A 20644-nucleotide genomic window follows, 5' to 3' on the forward strand; every position below is an offset into this window, starting at 1 on the left:
CACTGCTGTGCCATAGCTTCAATCCCTGGCCCAGGAACTTCCACATGCCACAGGCACAGCCCCCCAAAATTGTGTTAACTCACAATTACACAAATTTACATTAACAACGAATGTGCTAAAAACCAAAGACTCATCAGTTCCTACTTATTTTACCCTTAACTGTTCTCCAGGCTCAAATTATGTCTCTTGTATCTGTAGAGTGGAAATATTTGATGGCGCACATCTCTTTCCAGTCCCACATTCGAAGATGTTACATTGATAACTTAAAATCAGCTGTGGTGGGAGTATTTGTACCACAGCAATTAGCAAATGCTATAAATCAGGTGTTTCCCCCATGTCCACAGCTGGTGAAGTGTTTATCAGCAACACACAGCCCTATGAGATGGTACATTTTCATTTCACAGATGTTAAGGTGAGGTTTAAAGGAGTTAAAGAACTATCCGGAACGCTAAAGCACCTGAAAGGTAGAATTGGTGAGAACGCAGGTATCTCCAGGCCACACCCACCCAAGGGTATCATAGAACAGAGGGGCACACAGGGTGACTGGAAGGGAGGGTTTTGTTGTTTAGCACCTGCAGGCAGACAAGGAAGCTGGGCACAGAGGGGTCACGTTACTGTCCAAGATTATCACCTTAACAAAGAGAAAGAGAGCAGGTTCAAGCCAAAGATTCCTGACCCTGGAGGCACCCCCTTAAAACGACGCGACACTCAGGTCCTCTTGGGCCCCATGAAGGGCGGGGCCAAGCCACCATCTCTCTGTCTCTGCACCTCCCTCCCTGACTCTTGCCACTCGTAGACCCTCCTTATGTTCCTCGGGGCACTTGCTTTATTTTCCTCTCTGCTTTGTGCATCCGTTTCCGCCTTGCAGTTCCCAAGTCCTTGATTCAAGAACCTGACAAGAATGACCATTCCAGAAAATACCAAGTTCCCAAGATAGTCTTATTGGCCCAGCCTGGGTTATGCAGCTGCCCCTGGTTTAGTTCATGAGTCCTGCTGGGCTGCTGCTGGGCATGCATCCCTCCCCCACGGGCAAGGGAAGCAGTGTTAGGAGAGGGTGGGCTGAGCAGACACCCAGAGTGGGTCCACAGCCCTCTCACTGGCTACCCAGCCAGCAGGACCACCAGGACCCTCACTTGGGCAAGTAGAATAACACTGATAATATTAATCATTCTAATTCTTAGAATCTCACATTTATTGACTCATTTAACACAGTAACCCTGTGCAGTGCATCTTATTTCTCATCATCATCACCCTCATTTTACAGATGTGCTAAGTAAGGCACAGAGAGGTAGGAAACTTGCCCAAGATCGATAGTTAATGAGGGCCAAGGCCGGGGTCCAGCCAGTGGTGTGTCTTCAGGACCAGCACGCTTATCTGCTTCACCACACGCCCGCACTTAACTGCTCACACCTGCCAGACCTCCCATGACGAGCTGCTGGGAGGTTTGAATTAGGTAACAATACCTCCGAGAGCCTTCTGAGCGCTATAAAAACCAGAGTCCCTCTGTTTCTGTGCCGTCCTTTCTGCCAGAATCAAGGCAGGGATACGGAAGCAGATGTGGGGCACGTCCTAGGTCAGCCTGCCCTACCTGTCTCTCCCACAGCATCCCCACAGGGAGATTCGCCCCTTGGCCTTAAACCAGGTCTGCAAAGGACCCCAGTAAACCTCATGCAGGTAACTTAGAAGAGGCAATAAAGCTTTTATTAGACCAATAATCATGGCTGTGCTCTCTCCAGGGAGGGCTTTGGGGGAGGAGGAGAGTGGGTGGGTGGGTCGTACATGGTCAATTAAGGACAGCTGGGGAAGCAGGATTCAGGTGGGGAGCAGGGCTCACAGGAGCCTGGGGGAAGGCAGGGGCTGCAGAGCAGAGGCAGCGCTCAACAGGCAGTGGCGTCCAGGACCAGCCACATCTTTTCAGAACCTTCACCATCAGAGTCACCATGAGCTGGACGAAACCCCACCATTGCACAGATGAGGAAACCGAGGTCCAGTCCTACGGACGACCAGGCTGGCATGGTCTCTTTCGGTTTACCAGGTGACCTCTGTTGATCTCTGAACAACCCCCTGGCCATGGTCTTCCAGGGAGGTTTCCCCTGCCTGTGGCAGACACAGGCAGTCTCCACCAGGGACGCAGGGGTGTCGGAAAGGACACAGGCAGAGACACACGGGACGCCCAACCAGCTTCCTCAAGTGCCCTCGCTTCCACCGCCGCCCTTGCTGGATTGGACGTGTGCGGGTGGGGTAAGAGCCTTCATCCCTCTGCGTCACTTTGCAAAAGAACGCCCTCCCCTCTGCCGGGCAGTCAAGACTTGCCTTGTCCTCTACTTGTCAGCCCTTCTGTCATCCCCTTGCCAACAAGGGCAACGCCTCCGACGACCCCAGAGCTGCAGTCACTGTGGTCGACGTTCCATGTTTTATATCCTGTCTTCACAACAAGCTCAGCAGCTCAGCAGCGGCTCCCAGGTAAGTCTTTTCAGTGATGCTCAGTGAGGCTTTTATTTATCCACTGTCACGTTCTACTCTCCTCCTCCACGTCTGCTCCAAACCTTCTCTATTCTTTTCACTCCGGAGACTCCCTGCGTGGAGCCTCCAGCCTGCCAGGCACTTGACATGCAGTTTCCTACGGAATCCCCACTGGAAGGGCAGCATCTCTGTTTTGCAGGTGAGAAACCTGAGGCTCGGGGCTACTAAGTGGCAGCTGTCAGGGTGTGAGTGGCAGATTAAAGTTCAAGTCCATGACTGCTGCCTCCAAAGCCCCTGTTATGTCAACCGCCACCTGCTAACTTTGGTGAAGAAGATTGAAACCACCTTAATTCCCCTCCACCCCCCTTTAAAGGCCTCTGTGTCCACCTTCATCCTCACCTGCCTTCCTGGCTCAGAGGATGATGCTCACAGCTCCTCAAAGAGCCCAACCTCTTCACCTGCCCTCCTCCTTAATCCCACCTGCTCCAAGGTCCTGCTCCATGGGTGAGCTCCCCTCTCCACATCCTCAGCTTCCTCCTCTCCACGGATGTCCTCCCTCAGCCCATTAATGGCTCCAGTCTCTTCCATTATTCTTAAAAAGAAACAAAAGAAAAACTTGATCCTGGTTCCTCAAAAATTGCAAATAGAGGGAGTTCCCATTGTGGCTTAGTGGTAACAAACCCAAAATAATGAACCCAACTAGTATCCATGAGCATGCAGGTTCCATCCTTGGCCTCACTCAGCAGGTTAAGGATCCAGTGTTGCCGTGAGCTGTGGTGTAGGTTGTAGATGCGGCTCAGATCCCACGTTGCTGTGGCTGTGGTGTAGGCCGGCAGCTGTAGCTCTGATTCAACCCCTAGCCTGGGGCCTTCTGTATGCTGCAGGTGCAACCCTTAAAAAAAAAAAAAAAAAAAAAAAAGCAAAAAAATTGAAAATAGAATTGCCACACGACCCAGTGATTCCCCTTTTAGATATAGGTACATACCTGAAAGAATTGAAAACAGTTAAAGAGACCCTTGTACCCTAACCCTAACCCGAATTGGAAACAGTTAAAGAGAACTTGTGAATAGCAGTGCTATTCACAATGGGTCAAGAGGTGGAAAGAAATCCAGATGTTCTGAAACTAGAATGAGGTGATGGTTGCACAACATAGTGAAAGTATGAAGTACCACTGAACTGTACCCATTAAAATGCCTAATTTTATGTCGTGAATTTCAACTGGATAAAAAAAAAAGGGAAAAAAATCTTGATCTTGTGTGTGAACCCCTCTAGCTAACACCCATCTTTCTCCTGAGTCACCAGCTGTCTTGAATATTAGTCTGTATCCACCATCTGTGCTTTCCTGTTCCCTGTTCACTCCTGAACCCACTTCAGTCTGGCTTCTCAGCCTCTGTCAATTCCCTGAGGCTGTCCTGTCAGAAGCTACTAATAACTGCATAATTATCAAATGCAATGACTTTTTTTTAGTCTTACCATAATAGTCCCTATCAGACTAATACATCCAACTGCGCTTTGGGTGTCTGGTGGATAACTCACACTGAATATGTCTACACCTGAACCACACCACCCATTCAGGCAAACAACCTGCTTCTGCAGTCATTGCATCTGTTGGCATCAAGAAAAGAATACCTGACTAAAAGGGATTTAACCAGAGAAGTGCCTTATCGTACATATCTAGAAATCCAGAGGAAAGCATTTAGAGTTGCTTAATTCAGTGGCCCATGGGCCCAGGCAGGAAATTTCCATCCTCTGATTTGGTCATTTGCAGACTATTGACTGGGATCCTTAGGTTTCTCCACCACCCCCCCTCCACCTCATGTCTGCAAAATGGTTGCCACAGTTCCGGGCATCACACTGTGGACACAGCAGAAGGAGAGGTTTATTCCCCAGCCGTTTTTTTTAACTCAGGTCTGTTGGTCAGCATCACTGATTTAGGACCTAGCTTCAGAGGAGACTGACCAAACAGGCATTTGGCTTTTTAAAAAATCTCTGCTATAGGAGAAAGTCTGCCATTTACAACAAATTTTGAAGGCCTCTATTCTAGCCTATCAGCAAATCCTGCATAGTTTATCTTCTAAGTCATTCATTCTCTGGTCTGCTGCTTTCTCTCCTTACTCCCATTGCTCTGTCGAGGCCCTCTCCATCCCCTCTAATTTAGGCTAATGAGATAGACTCCTCTTAAGTGGCCTCCCTGCCTTCAGTCTTGTGCCCTTCAATTCCATCCCCAACAAATCCATGGAAATGCAGTTGTGATCATGTCATACTCGAATCCCCTTTGCCTTCACCACCAAGTCCAAGCACTTAGCGATACACACTTAATTCTTCATGACGTGGGGCCCGCCTCCCTGTTGAGGCCCACACCAGTCCTAAGGCTTTGGAAAATCAAAGAGCTGTTGTTAGTTCTCTGCTCACCCCATGGCCTTCTCACCACCCAGCCTCTGCATCGAACACCCTCCTCCATCCCTCCCGACCCCTCTCATCTGGCAAACTCTGCTCATCCCATGAAATTCTGTTCATGGGTCATCTCCAGGAAGCCTTCTCAGAACTCACCTCCCAGGGTTTCCCCTGCCTACCTTTATTTCTGCACTTTGCTCATTACATGTAAATTACCACCCCACCCTCATAGGCGCAGCAACAGGAAGGCAAAGAGATTCTTATCTGATTTGGTTTGCTAGCATCTAGGACAGGGTCTGGCACAGAGCTCCTCAGCAAAGTCCATTGACCTAAACAGAGACTGTCTTTCAGCCACCTCTGTGCTTGCAGAGCTCTCTAGCTCAGCCTCCACAACTGACGAGTACAGTGGGTGGTTGCTGATGTTGCCTCATCCCTTTTGGGACAAGGACCATGTTTGATACACTGGTTATGGGTGTTCCATACCCCTGCATAGCAGATGGTCCAGCACCTTGTACATGGTGGATATCCTATAGGTGTCATTAAAGGATCTAGGGATTCTTTTGTAGCCATATATAGCTGGTCCTTGAACAGCCCAGAGGGCTAGGGGCGCTCACCCTCCATGCAGTCGAAAACGTGGGTATAATTTACAGCTGGTCCTCTGTACACACGGTTGCTTAATACCAACAGTTCCTCATCCCTGGATTCAACCAACGCGGATTGCCTATTACTGCAATATTTACTCCTGGAAAAAAACCATGTTTAAATGAAATGGCACAGTTCAAACCCCTGTTGTTCAAGGGTTGGCTGTTCCAAAATATCTATATATTTTGCTTTTTAGGGCCACACTCATGGCACATGAAGTTTCCCAGGCTAGGGGTTGAATTGGAACTGTAGCCACTGGCCCATGCCACAGCCACAGACACACCAGGTCCAATCCATGTCTGTGACCTACACCACAGCTCACGGCAATGCTGGATCCCTGACCAACTGAACGAGGCCAGGGATCAAACCTGTGTCTTCATGGATACTAGTCGGATTCATTTCCGCTGAGCCACAATGGGAACTCCCAACTGTATATATTTTTAAGGTGAGTTTTATTTTTAATTTTAAAATTAAAACCTCGTTGTATAAGATATAAAAAATGGAAAAGCCTTAAGAAAAAGATAAAATTCACTCATAACCCTTCAACCTACATTAATGTTAGAATGGACATCCTCCTGGTCTTTATGATCTTGGGGAGAGGGGAGACGGGGTGCAGGTGTACACACGGGTGTGTTTAAATCCCACTGTTCCATAGCCCTCCTGTTGGTTAATTGACCATTAAGATGCCTGCTTTGGCTGGATCTCACCTTTTCACACTGTGCGGGGCAAACACTGGAGATCAGCAGGGAAGGCCCCTTGATTTCTGAAAAGCAACCCTTATATCTCTCCACATTCTTGCATCTGCAGGAAAGCAAGCAGAGTACCTCATATAGGCATCAGAGATCCTACATTTAAGAGCAAGGAGCTGAGACGGACCATAAGAAGCTTCTAGCAAAGGGGACATGTATCTTGCATCTAGGAAAAGGAAGTTTACTGCTGTGCAGCTGGGCTTAAGGAAGTCCCCCAGCAAGAAGGGGGTCTCTGCGTGCTGAGCTCAGGCCATTTCACTCACAAAATGAAGTGGGATGAGTGGGAAGGAACATGAGTTAGGGGGCGAGGAAGATGCATAAGAAAGAACACAGAAGGGGCACAGTCAGCGCTAGACGTGAGAGGAGTTTGTTTTTGGTGTAAATCAGTAGCTCCCATTTATTGATCACGGGGTGCGGAATGAGATCAGAGCAGGCTTCTGAATGATCCCCACCGCTATCCTCATCTATTCCTCATCAGTTCTGAACCACAGGGGGCTGTGACAGATGGAGGTCTAAATGACAGACCAGTTTTGGAGGGACCGGCTCAGGCTTATGGAAAAAAATGGGCTTCCTCTTATTGCCAAAGAGAATCAAGCCAACCTAACCTCTGGCCCTAGGCAGTGGTGGAAAAGCCTGGCCTCCCCCTGTAATGAGCCTCCCCCCAGATTTAAGGTAGAGGAGCAAGGCAGAAGGTGCTCTCCGGTGGCAGGTGGACCCCAAATGAGAGACAGAGGGCAGATGTACCTATGCCCTTTTCCGACTCCCAAATGTGCCAGCCAGATAATTCACCCCTTTTCCTCCCTGGGGAGGCTTAAGCCAAAGGCCAGGAGTGCCACACGCATGGATGTCCCTCCACACGGAGACATGAAGCAAGGGGACAGGGAGTTCCACACAAGAGGCATTGTGCCGGGGGCTTTACGTATTTTTATTTCTCTTCTGAACAAACCTGTAAGGAAGATACTACTGTCTCTATTTTAAAATAAATAGACAGTAGTATCAGAGAGTTACGTAAGAGCACAGGGTCACGCACCCAGCAGGTGGTGGACCTGGGATTTGAATCCAGGTTTTTCTGAATGGAGGCCTAGGGCTTCTTCCACGTGGCACCCTGCTTTTCCAATTTCCTTTGTGAACCTTACCCACTTCTGAGCAGCCTCTCACCCATTGAGTACCCCTGCTAGCAAGGCATGCCATGATGTAGGGGCCATACGCATAGTAAACATAGCATTTTTAAAAACTTGGTTAAGGGCTTGGCATAGGGAGAAGAGGTTTTGGTTGGAAGCTGGACTTTGACGAACAAAGAGGATTCTAGTGGATAATTTGGTTTTTGCTTCCCATTACTCTGGTTTGTTGTGTCACAAGAAAGCCCAGACACCCCCTGCTCTTTCCTAGCGTGTGCTAATCTCTGGGTATTGGTTTACGTTTTGGTTCCATCATCAATTACCTGGGGCAGGTTTCTTACCCTTTCTGAGTTGGGATGTCTTCATCTGTGAAATGTGATCGTGGTAAAGACTAAATTAGATGAGTCCGTGAAAATGCCCCGGTCACAGCCCCACTCAGCTCCTTCCCCTCCATCTCTCTTGATTTTGAGTCATTTTTCATTGCTGCTTTCAGAAAACCCTGCTGCACATTCATTTTGGGAGGCCTCTCTGACTTTGATGCTGCCTGACTTTGACACTGCCAGCTGCTGGACACCTGCCTGCCCCAGAGCCCTCATTTAAAGCCTCATCTCCAGCCCTCGCACAAACATTAGCTCCCTTCTTACAGCAGAAGAAATGAGATGTCTTGATCTGATTCTTCCATGAACACCTGCTGCTCTGTACTAGGAACCACATTTCCGTTTAGAAAAGGAGGGCTGGTGACAGTGTGGAGCTGAGTCCCCTAAACTCCCCACACATGACCCTCTTGGTCTGCCAGTCCCTGGGGTGGAGGACGAAGCAGGTCAGCCAAGGCTTCTTACCGTCAGAGCTGGGTGCGCATGTGTGTGCGCACGCGCAGATTTTGTCCTTGTTTAAGGGCACTGCGATCCCAAGAGATCCTGGACTGATTTGGATCAACTTAGGTTTCCAAACGGTCCCTCAATCTCCAAAATGACTTCCAGAATTAATGCTACCTTCTAAGGTTATTTGCCTCATACATGCAGGTAGCTCTACCTTTTTCCCCCTCCCACCTCTGAACGCCCCCAGGCCACGCCCATTTCGACAGCAGGGTCTGTTTCCTCTTTATACCTCCTGCTTATCCTTTGCGCATCCTCTCCACACATGTACACTCTGCAACGAGCATTTTGATTGACCCATAAAATGTGCCCACTCAGTATGTGATGAATGAATGAAGCCAGGAGATGTTTGGGGGAGGGTCTGATATCTTGCTGAATTCAAGTTGTCCAGTGACTGTAGGAGATAAAATGGGAATTGGGAAGTCTTATATCCTAGCCCAGCTCTGTCCATGGGTGATAATGATATTAAGAGCTAACATTTATTCACTACCTCCTACATTCCAAAGACGTGTAAGGCGCTTTCCAGACATTTATTACCTAACTCAATCCTTACAACGACGCCTAAAATAATGATCCTTCCCCCCATTTTATAGAGGAGGAATCTGATGCTTAGAGACGTTGGTGCACCTGCCCAAGCCCCCACGCCCCTCCCTCCCAAGCTGGTAATGGGTGAAGCAGAGATTTGACCCACCTGGGTTCTCCTGGCACCCAAGTTTTGACCAGTGTGCCACCTCTCCTGCAGCTTCTGGCCCCCTGGGTGACATTGTCCAAGCCACATCCCTTCCCTGGGCTTTGTTGACCTCCTCTGTGACAGGGAGGCCAGGAACAGATGACATAATGACTAAGGTCTCCACTAGACCTCTTTCCACGAGATCAGTAGCAACACCGAAGGGTAACCCCTCCTGTTTGCACAGGCTTTTACTCTTCATAGAGCCCTTACCCATCCTTCTCATTAAGCCGGGTGTGTTGGAAATAAGATTGGCCTACATGGCGAGACCAGCTCCCCAGAGTCACTGCTCCAGGGAAGTCTTGGCAGGAGGTGTCACTTCCAGGAGCAAGGCTGCTTGTGCTTACCCTGAGGTCCTGGGAGGCACTGCCTGTCCTTCCAGCTCACATTGTCTTGTCAGAGGCAGGGATTCTGACCGAGAGCAGTTAGGCCAGTGAAGCCACCTCCTTGCACAATCTGGGCAAGGCAGAGCCAGGACTGGGCCAGAGCAAGGGGACACCTCGCTCTGGACAGAAACAGTATTAATGGTTCCGGGAGTCTGGACTCACCCTGTGGGCTGTTCAACCCTGCAGGCTGCTGGAAAGGCTCTGTTGTCCATTCTGTGTAGTTCACACATTCATTCGCTCATTCATTCACTCAACAAACGAATATTGAACATCCGTGATGGGACCACACTGTGCCAGGAATTTGGAATAAACAATGACGCCTCCTTCTCTTAAGGAGCTCATCACTGGCGAAAGAGTGACAATCCAGATAATCAAACAGGTAAATTCAACATGGTACATCACTCTTTGGCTGTGGGACCCTAGAACACTGCATACCCTCCATGAAGCTCAGTTTCCTTATCAACCAAATGGGGTTAATAATACCCTATCTTCTGCGGCTCTCCACATTCCATGGACCACTTCCTGTTTCTGAAATATATCACTCACTTATATTCCCACCCCTTTGCATCACCGTTCCCACTGCCCCCTCCGCCTGGGAAGCCCCTCTCCTGTACACGTCTCATAAATACCTCCTCAACCCCAGCACCCAGTGTGGTCAAAGATGCATAAGTATTTGCTCAAAGAATAAATCCCTCAAAATCGAGTTTTTCTCTCCCTCTCCCCCTCCCTCATTTCTTTTCTCGGCTTCCTTCTTCCCTCTTCCCACCACCCTCCTCTCTCTCCTTTACCCAAACCTGATTTCCCCAGGCCGAACAATTATTAGCTGGTCGAGGCATTAAAAATGCAAACCTCTCACATGCAGACACTGTGAATGACCCAGATCATTAGTGGTTCATAAACATTAGCGAAAGTGAAAAACAGGTTGGTCTGGAAAGGTATCATTATCTTCATTTAATAATGACTCCTAGGTTTTGAAAAACCCCAAAGAGCTTGCGAATCATCCTGGAAGGGCAGGGAACTTGCCTAATCACACAGGGCCCCAGGCAGCCTCATTTTCTGACCTGAATCTGAGCTGTCAGACCACAGCTCTCCCTGGCATTCAAGAAAAAGTACTTATTTCATAAATCCTAAATGCGCATTTTCCACCATCTCAGAAGTTGGGATCTGTTTTGCTGTCTTTAATAGTGCATAAAATAATGATGATGTACACACAATGTGTCCCTAGATTTGATGGAATACTAATTATTCATATAATTTGATAATTGGAAAAACTGGAAGCAACCTGCATTTGGCAGCTATTGATTAAATAAATGAAGGCCTTTTATATAAATAATACAAAATAATGATAAATACTGTTAATAATTATGATTAATTTATAAATTATGTGTGTGAGTATATATATAGAGAGAAAAGCCATTTGTGATATTTTGCTGTACTAACTAACAAACCTTGGCTTAAATATGATTTCATTTCTGTTTGAAAAACAGTTCTGTACTAATAGCCACCATGGGTATAAGCAAGAATCACCAGAGGTTAATAAGATTACAGGTGTTATTGTTTTTTTTTTTTTTTTTTAGGGCTGCACCAGCAGCATATGGAGGTTCCCAGGCTAGGGGTCTAATCAGAACTACAGCTGCTGGCTTATGCCACAGCCACAGCAACGCCAGATTCAAGCCACGTCTGCAACCTATACTCACAGCAACACAAGATCCTTAACCCACTGAGCGAGGCCAGGGGTTGAACCCACAACCTCATGGTTCCTAGTCAGATTTGTTTCTGCTGAGCCACAACAGGAACTCCTGTTTTTTCTTCATAGCTGAGTTTAATAACTCCAAAATAGGTCACACCAAGGGTTTTATTTTTTTTTTAATGTATTACTTTGAGACAATTTCTAACTTACAGAACAGTTGCAAGAGTAGTACAAAGAACTCTTGTATACCCTTCACTTAGACCCATCAATTTTTTTTTTGGCTGCACCTGTGGCATGTGGAAGTTCCCAGGCCAGGGACTGAACCTGTGTCACAGCCACAGCAGCGGCAATGCCAGATCCTTAACCTAATGAGCCACCAGGAAACTCCAGATCCACCAATTTTTAAAACTTTAATTCATTTTGTTATTTCTGTCTTTTTCTCTCTCACTATCTGTACTTGTACTCACATAACTTTTATGAAACATTTGAGAGTAAGTTACACATGTCATTTCCCTTTACCCCTTAATATTTCAATATGCATTTCTTAAGAACAGGGATATTCTCTTACACAGCCACAGAACCTTTAGCAAATTCTAGAAATATAGTATTGATACCACACTTTCATCTAAGCTGCCGTCCACAGTCTAACTTAATCAATCGTCCCCATTCTATCCATTCTAGGAACTAATTTTTCCCTTGTCCAGCATCCAGAGCATTGTATGTTATTGTTCTATCTTTCTGTCTCTTTTATCTGGAACAATTCATCACCATGCCTTGTCTTTCATGATATTGACAGTTTTAAGAATATGAGCCTCTTATTGTATAGATTGCCCCTCACTTTAGGTTGTTTGATGTTACCTCATAATTCGACTCAGGCTACACACTGGGGGCTGGAATATGACCTAAGTAAGGTTGGGTCCTTCTCAAAGTGTCACATCTAGAGACACCTGATGTCTGTTAGTCCCTTCCTGATAATTAACGTTTATGGCTTAGTTATCACTTGTGTCTTCTCCACACTATTGTTTCTATCATGCCTTTTGTAACTAGTAGATCATTTGGGAGAAGATACTTTGGGGCTGTAAATTTCCTGTACCTTATTGGGCTTCTTCCCCACCTCCCATGTCCAATCCACTAATGAATCTTAACTTGAATCAATTTTTACTATATAGTTGCAACTGGTGATTTTTTAAAAAAAGTAATAATTCCTTTTATGTTTATTAATTATAAAAATGGTTTCTTATTTATTTATTATCAAAATGGACTATTGAGTCTTATTTTATTCAGTGGATTACAGTCCATTACTGTCTGTATTTATCTTGATGCTCAAATTTGTCATAGGTTTGGCCAGTAGGAGCACATTTAAGGTGGCTCTTGTGCCCTTTTGACATGCTCTATAATTTTTTTTTTTTAATTTGTATGTATTTCCTGTCTTTCTTTCTGGTGCAGGAAGATGATCTAGGCTTGTCCTGTACCTTCTATGCCCCAGCTTTGGAGTCAGCCATTTCTCCAAGGGGACAGCTTGCTTTTAGTGAATAATGGCATTTGGAAACCAAGATCGGAGTGTATTGTATGCAGATGTCTCATTTTTCTTCTTTTCAGTTATCCGTAGCTTATATTTTAAAACACAAACAAGCATGTATTTCTTTCTAATAATAATAATAAAACCCCAATAGTTATTTTTACAGTATTTTTTAAGAGAAGAAGAACAACCAAAAGATAGTGGATTGTGACAGATCCCCTAGGGAGCCAAAATTCCTTGGGTCCATGAAAGAATTTTCATCCACTAACCTTGTCAAATGCTAAAGGAAGTAGCTCCAAAACAGAGTCTGGTCCAGGAGGTCTCTGGGTGGCCCTATCCTCCACCCCTGAAGTTCAGGGTGGCACATAGCTCTGCTGAAGGTCCAGCCTGGAGGCTGCGAGTGGTGCCTCAGGCAGGGAGCAGAACAAGAATCATCCAAGCCAGCTGCTGATAAGAAAAGAAAGGGCCACACACTCCAGCCCCAGCCCCTGAATTTCTACAGAAGCCAGCCCTCATCTGCTCTGCTACCACCCTGCTCAGACACACACACACACACACACACACACACACCCCAACACTAAGAATCAAACAGAACTGGAAGAATGAAGGACTTGTTGCTTAGAGGCTATGAATGCTCATGTCTTTAAGTACTGCAGTTAATTTTTGCTATGCCATTGACACGACCAACTCCTACCTTTTTCCAAATGCACCTGGCCAGGACCCCCGCCCAAGGGAGCCCTTCTTGACTTGTAGACCCACCCAGAGCCCTAAGAGACCGCTCCATTTTGGTGCCATCCTCACCTGAGATCACAGAAGAATCAAGAGCCGTGCCAGTTACTAGGGTCAGGCAGTCATCCTCAGGCAAGGGAGAGTCATGAGGGGGAGGCTGTCCCCTCTCTGGGCCACAGCTCTTATTTTCTAGTTCCTTCAAGAAGAAATGCAAATCCTGGACACTCTCATTTCCCCCCTTGCATTGTGAACCCTTAGCCTCAAGGCCCACATTTCCTCCGTAAACCTTCAGTGCAGGCTGAATCTCACCCCAAACCCTGCACCCCCATAGCACTGCTTGGTCTCCTTATGGTGCAGGTCACACGTCTTTGCCATGGAGTGTCACCTTGCATCTCTGTGGGCTCAGAAGCCCAGCGGCTGTGTCATTTCATTCTTGTGGCCCCCGTGCCAAGCACAGTGTCTGACAACAGAGTTCCATAAACTCTAGAATGAATGAATGAATGAGAGTTGAGACGGTCCAGTGGAGGCCGCCCAGGCAGACAGAGGCAGAATGGGAGACTACCCCCTGGCTCCGGCCCTGGGAACGAACCCATCACCCTGTTTCTGTCTTCTCCACGGCGTTTCACACTCTCTGCTCTGTTGCCTATCTGTTTATTTGCTTAGTCTCTGTCTCCCCAGCCTTGGCCCCTTCCCTCAAGTGTTCCATAACAGCACTGGGGAAACCTCCTTGCCCGCAGCCCTGCCCCAGTCCTGGCCCAGCCGGCGGCCCATGAAGGAAGGAATCAGCGCATCAAAGAGCAAATCCCTGCTCCTTTTGCAGCCTAGGTGCTGCTCTCAAGGCCTTGGTCTCTGTCCGTCTTCCGGTGCCCTGTTAAACCTCAGAGGCACCCCTTCCCGGGGGCCTCCCGGGGATGGTGACAGCTTCCAGGCCTTTCTCTCTTCCTCTTCTCCTTGCTCTCCTCTTGTTTTCCTCTCTTCATCCCTGAATGCTTCCCATGGGAACATATTGTCCTGGATGCTGGGAATACAAACAGGACTCGAGTGTGCGGTCCTGATGGGCTCGCTGACGGAGGACATCAGAGGACAGGGGACAAGCAGATCTGTGTGGGTGTGCTTCTGCATAGTGGGAGTCCCGTCTGCCTTTGACTTGGGACCAGGCAACTGTGGGGGTTTTGTTGTTTTGGTTTTGTTTTTTGGTTTTTTGGTTTGCTTGCTTGCTTGCTTTTTCAGGGCCACACGTGCAGCACATGGAAGTTCCCAGGCTAGGGGTCGAATCGGAGCTCCAGCTGCCGGCCTACACCCCAGCCACAGCAACATTAGATCCGCGCTGCATCTGTGACCTACACCGCAGCTCACGGCAACGCAGATCCTTAACCCACTGAGCGAGGCCAGGGATTGAACCCACATCCTCACGGATACTCGTCGGGTTCTTAACACGCTGAGCCACAACAGGAACTCGCGCAATTGTGTGTGTTTTTAAAAACTATTCAGGAAGTTGTTTAAACATCACCACTATGTACACAGTGACGTCCAGTGGGGTGATTTCTAGCTTGGAATGTTCTGTTCAGTGTGGAAAAACATGGTTATTTGAAATTCTCACAGCGAAGATGCTAAAAGCGTTCTAGGTGAAAGGTATACAAATCTCCGTCTCCACCAACGAGACACAAGGAGAGAAATGGAGGGGGTGGGGAGGGGCCCGCCTCTTCTTGAGAATAAAATAGAAAATGTGTTCTCTGGGGTTGGGGCAGAGGGGACGGCTGGTGTTTCCCAGGTAAAGGGACATTTTTCATCCATTATACATATTTTTCATAACTTTATTCTGAGTGTAAAATTAATCTGTGTTAAATTGGGGGGAAGAAGCCAGAAAATTACAGCTCTAAATCCCACCCCCAAAAGACCATAGACCGCCAATATTTTTGGCACATTCTCTATGCATGAGATCATGTGTAGGTACTTGGGAATCACGCTGTTTGTATAATACCATCCCTTGTTTTTCTCACTTGGGATGCCGCAAGTATTTTCCCATATAATTAAAATTACATTAGAAGGAAGGGAAGCAAGTTTCAGCATCATACATAGAGTCTCACACCAGGAAAAACACCATCTAAAATAATAATGTGTTCTTCCAGCCCTTCGACTCTCCCTCAAGCCCCTCAATGAAATAGCTTGATCCCCCCCAAAAAAACCCCACAAAATAACAATGCATATTTTCTGCACACATGGAAAGTGGTTTTTTGTTGTTGTTGTTGTTTTGTCTTTTTGTGTTTTCAGGGCTGCACCCGCAGCATGTGGAAGTTCCCAGGCTAGGGGTCTAATCAGAGCTGTAGCCACCAGTCTATACCAGAGCCACAGCAACGCCATATCCAAGCCGTGTCTGCAACCGACACCACAGCTCACTGCAACACCAGATCCTTAACCCACTGAGCAAGGCCAGGGGTCGAACCTGCAACCTCATGGTTCCTAGTTGGATTCGTTTCCTCTGTGCCACAACGGGAACTCCTGGAAAGTGTTTTTGTAAAGCTCTGAGTAGACACACTTTAAGCTCAAAATAGTGGTTGTCTCTGGAGAGAGACAGAGGGAGAGGAAAGTCAGATGTAGGAAAACAGGGGATATTAGCTTTGCCAGCCATGGTCAGTTTGAAAAGAGAAATCGGTTTAACTTTTTTAAGTATAACATGTGCAGTTGAAATTATTTTTCAGTTAAACTTTATTATAGTCATCAGTCTATTGCTTAATATTAGATGGTGGCACCTTAATTAAACCTTCTTCTCAGATCAGCCATCAGAATTGTGTCAATTTTTTTTAAGTTTTTTAATGTTAATTGTTTATTTTTATTCAATGAATTCTATTACATTTCTAGTTGTACAACAATCATCACAACGAAATTTTATAGCATTTCCATCCCAAACCCTCAGTGCATCCCCCTACCCCGACCTGTCTCATTTGGAAACTATAAGTTTTTCAAAGTCTGTGAGTCAGTATCTGTTCTGCAAAGAAGTTCACTGCGTCCTTTTTTTAGATTCCCCATGTCAGTGAAAGCATTTGATGTTGGTGTCTCATTGTCTGACTAACTTCACTTAGCATGATAATCTCTAGGTCCATCCATGTTGCTGCAAATGCCGTTATTTCATTCCTTTTAATGGCTGAGTAATATTCCATTGTGTACATGTACCACATCTTCTTGATCCACTTCTCTGTCAATGGACATTTAAGTTATTTCCATGTCTTGGCTATTGTACATAGTGCTGCAATGAACATTGGAGTACAGGTGTCTTTTCGAGTTATGGTTTTCTCTGGATAGATGCCCAGGAGTAGGAGAATTGTGTCAGATTCTTGGTGTTTTTTGGTTTGTTTGTTTGTTTTGTCTTTCTGTCTTTTCTAGGGCCGCACCCGAGGCATATGGAGGTTCCCAGGCTAGGGGTCTAATCGGAGCTGTAGCCACTAGCCTACTCCACAGCTCACAGCAACCCCAGATCCTTAACCCACTGAGCAAGGCCAAGGGATTGAACCTGCAACCTCATGGTTCCTAGTCAGATTCGTTAACCATGACAGGAACTCAGATTCTTAACTCTTCTCAATAATTTTGTGGTGACCCTCTCTGGGTACAAATCTTTGTCGTCATCTTTGAGGAATCCCATGGCATGAATTCCTGCAAGTGCAATTCTCAGGCAGTGTTCACTTTACACTCCACCATTGTCAGTGTCTGTCTCACCACATCCTCGCAAGACCGAGTATTATCAGTTTTTGAAATCATTGCTGATTTGATGTTGAATCGCTTAATTTAAATTCATACTTCTCTATTACTAGTGGATCTAAATTTTTCGGTGTACATTTATTAGCCATTTTTCTCTGAGGAAGGATGTTTCTTTGTCTCCCTTAAGGGACGATGAAAGGCAGAAACTCTTCGAGGAGGAAGCAGTGGGGATACACACTGAACAGCGTTTGTTTTCCTCCTTGGCAGTTTTTTCCTTTCTCTGCCTGGAAGAAGAAGAAGCTGGGAAAAAGCAGCTTGGGGGCCAGAACAGCAGGAATAACATCAGCTCTGAGTCAGCCTGAAGCTCATAAAGTTAATCTGCCGAAAACGCAGCTCTGATTATATCACAAACCTGCCCACGCCTTTGTCTCCCCACACTTGTCAAGTGAAAGTCCTCTTAATGGGACCTGACCCACCTTCTTAAGCATTTCCCTCACCTGCACGTCACATCCGCCACTAAGCGGGCCGTGCACCATTCTTCAAAGGCACAGCCAGAGGCCCACTCTTTCCCTTGCTGGCACTGTTAGTCCCTCCACAGCCTGCCAAGGTTCCTTTCCATCAAGAAGGAATCCCAGGGCCACCTCTTCTTCAATAAATGCGATGCTTTTTCTCATCCCTTACAATTCAAGTGACTTCTCATTTCTTGGAACTTGTGTTTGCTCTTGAGGCAGGAGTTCGGGACAAGGTTTGTTCAAACCCTGGTTTGTTGGGGTCTCCCACCTCCTCCTGTGCTCCTTGGGCAAATTATTAAGGAAACTGAATCTCTGATTCCTTCTCCATAAGATCAGAAAATTCGGTGAGATCATGTATATAAAATATCCATAGTCCCCAGCAGAGGGTTGAACGTTCAACCAGGATTAGTGTCTACGTCGGTTGATTTTGCCTTGCATTTGAGTGATGCTGGTCACTTTCATACCATCCCCAGCTTCTTCCTAGAGTCCAAACTCCTTGCAGGAAGGACCCTAGTTCTTATACTTTCATATGCCCTCTGCAACATACCATCTGCCACAGTGCCTTGCACTCAATAAATAGCTGTTGGAGTTCCCGCTGTGGCTCAGTGGTTAATGAATCCAACCAGGAACCATGAGGTTTCGGGTTCGATCCCTGGCCTTACTCAGTGGGTTAAGGATCCAGTGTTGCCATGAGCTGCGGTGTAGGTTGTAGATGTGGCTTGGATCTGGCATTGCTGTGGCCGTGGCGTAGGCTGGCGGCTACAGCCCCGATTAGACCCCTAGCCTGGGAACCTCCACATGCCACAGGAGTGGCCTTAGAAAAGGCAAAAAGACAAAAAAAAAAAAAAATAGCTGTTGAATTTTGATAAGATTAAGGACAAATCATTGAGGAGTTCCCTGGCGGTTCAGGAGATTAAGGAGCCAGTGTTGTCATTGCTGTGGCTGTAGTCACTGCTGTGGTGCAGGTTCGATCCCTGGCCTGGGAACTTCTGTATGGCATGGGTGCAGCCAAAAAAGAAGGCAAATCGTTGAGAATTTACTTTTGACTGAAATTGAACAGGTAAGGAAAAGACATATTCACAGTTGCTGTAATAAACTAACCAAGGAAGTAAAGAGAAGTGACCGAGTATGAGCTTGGGTTCCAAGACTGGATCTTCCACACTGTCTGTGAGACTCTGGGAAAGCTGTTTTATTTCATGTAAAAGCCTTAGTTCCTGTGTGTGTGAAGGGAGATCTTACTAGAACGTACTTCACCGAGTAAGAGAAAATGAGATCATACATAGAAAGGACAGCAGCAGGCACATAGTAAGGACTCAAGCAAAACGAGTGATCATTTATGGTTATAAAAGAAGGGAAAGACTGGAGTTCCTATCGTGGCACAGTGGTTAACGAATCCGACTAGGAACCATGAGGTTGTGGGTTCGATCCCTGGCCTTGCTCAATGGGTTAAGGATCTGGCGTTGCCATGAGCTTGGCAGCATGTCTTGCAGACATGGCTCGGATCCCGCGTTGTCGTGGCTCTGGCGTAGGCCGGCAGCTACAGCTCCAATTAGACCCCTAGCCTGGGAACCTCCATATGCCACAGGAGTGGCCCTAGAAAAGGCAAAAAGACAAAAATAAAATAAAATGAAATTATAAAAATTAAAAAAATAAAAGAAGGGAAAGACAATGAATTGTGAGAAAGTTGCTAAGGAGAGATTGAAGTATGCGTCTCCCTAGTTCATATTTTTAAGTTCCTAAGAATGTTACAGTATTTATTTAAAATTTTTCATGTTTTTAAGATAAATTTTTAAATTAGTGAATTTTATTACATTTATAGGGGTACAACAATCATCAAAACCTTATAGCATTTCCATCCCAAACCCCCAGCCCACTCCCCCACCCCCCAACCTGTCTCCTTTGGAAACCATAAATTTTTCAAAGTCTGTCAGTATCTGTTCTGCAAAGTTCATTGTGCCCTTTTTTTAGATTTCACATGTAAGCGATAGCATATGATGTTGATGTCTCACTGTCTGACTGACTTCACTTAGTGTGATAATTTCTAGGTCCATAAGATAAATGTTTTATTAAACAAAGAGTGAAATACTTTAATTAATATGAATTGTCCAGACTTGGTGAGAGTGCCTTAATGCTATCATCTTAAGTTTTACAGAAAATACGTATCCTGCACTAGGATGCCAAGACCATGGCACAATTTCATTGTCCTCATTCATTTAGGGAACATGTACTATATGCAGCCATTTAACAAAGCACATGTGGAGTTCTTGTTGTGGCTCAGTGGTTAACGAATCCAACTTGGAACCATGAGATTGCAGGTTTGATCCCTGGCCTTGCTCAGTGGGTTAAGGATCCTGCCTTGCTGTGGCTGTGGCACAGGCCGGCATCTGTAGCTCCAATTCAACCCTTAGCCTGGGAACCTCCATGCGGTCCTAGAAAGCAAAAAAAAACAAAGCACATGGAAAGTGCAAGGGTAATACATTTTTAAGTTTCAAAGTACTCCTTTGTGTACTAAAACTGTAAAACAATAGTCATGAGATTTTCAGATTTATAGTGCTTCCAAATTTGGGGGAGAAAAAAATGGATTATTTCTCAATTGTGTTCCCAAGTACTGAATAAAAGGCAGTAGGGAAATCTGGCTCTGCATTTTTAAGGAAAGAGGGAAAGTTCACATACCTTAACCATCCATTTGAAGAAAAGAAAGAAGACAGGAAGGAAGAAAGGGAGAGAGGAAGAGGGAGGAGGGGGAGGGAAGAAAGGAAAAGAGCCAAACAGTAGGCTTGTCCCTGCACGTGACAAAATCAGGAAACTCTCTTCCCTTCCGCCAGCCCGTCACTAAGCAAGGGTTTTCTCAAAATCCTAAACTCTAACATGATGTAGTAGATACAGCTGGTTGCCTACATAATATTCATTCTCCCTTTCTCTCTTCCCAGCTACACCTCTACTTGTTCATGTCAACACTTCACCTCCAGTTTCAGAGGGAATTTGAACTGTCAAACCTTCCAACACATGGCAGTCTCTGGTAATTATTGGTAGGCCTTAATCAGCAAGGGAGTCTGTTGCTTCAGTCTCTTCTGGCAGCCATTTTGTGACCATGAGGAGAAACAGGCCAAGAATGACAGAGCAATGAGCTAAAGGTTCTGGCTCCCC

The 20644-nt window shown here is 46.2% G+C and overlaps 1 protein-coding gene across 2 annotated transcripts; it reads left to right on the forward strand.

The window, feature by feature from the left end:
* Nucleotides 1-1513: 1513 nt before the first annotated feature.
* LOC146403685 (uncharacterized) lies at nucleotides 1514-17475 on the forward strand. Of its 2 annotated transcripts, XM_085021713.1 has the most exons (4): nucleotides 1514-1674; nucleotides 2036-2241; nucleotides 2333-2463; nucleotides 7860-10694. In XM_085021713.1, exons 2-4 carry the CDS (start codon nucleotides 2071-2073, stop codon nucleotides 7912-7914), a joined length of 357 nt encoding a protein of 118 aa, XP_084877839.1. In that variant the 5' UTR covers nucleotides 1514-1674; nucleotides 2036-2070; the 3' UTR covers nucleotides 7915-10694. The 2 variants fall into 2 exon arrangements, with proteins under 2 accessions (XP_084877839.1, XP_084877838.1); XM_085021712.1 differs by lacking the exons at nucleotides 1514-1674; nucleotides 7860-10694 and adding an exon at nucleotides 17173-17475 and having other exon boundaries at nucleotides 1979-2241.
* The last annotated feature ends 3169 nt before the right edge of the window (nucleotides 17476-20644 follow it).

This window comes from Sus scrofa, chromosome 4 (genome assembly GCF_054392235.1).
Source record: "Sus scrofa isolate SSC_HxYL_T2T_F1_AM1 chromosome 4, Sscrofa_HxYL_maternal_Yorkshire_Landrace_v2.0, whole genome shotgun sequence".
NCBI classification, from domain to species: Eukaryota; Metazoa; Chordata; class Mammalia; order Artiodactyla; family Suidae; genus Sus; species Sus scrofa.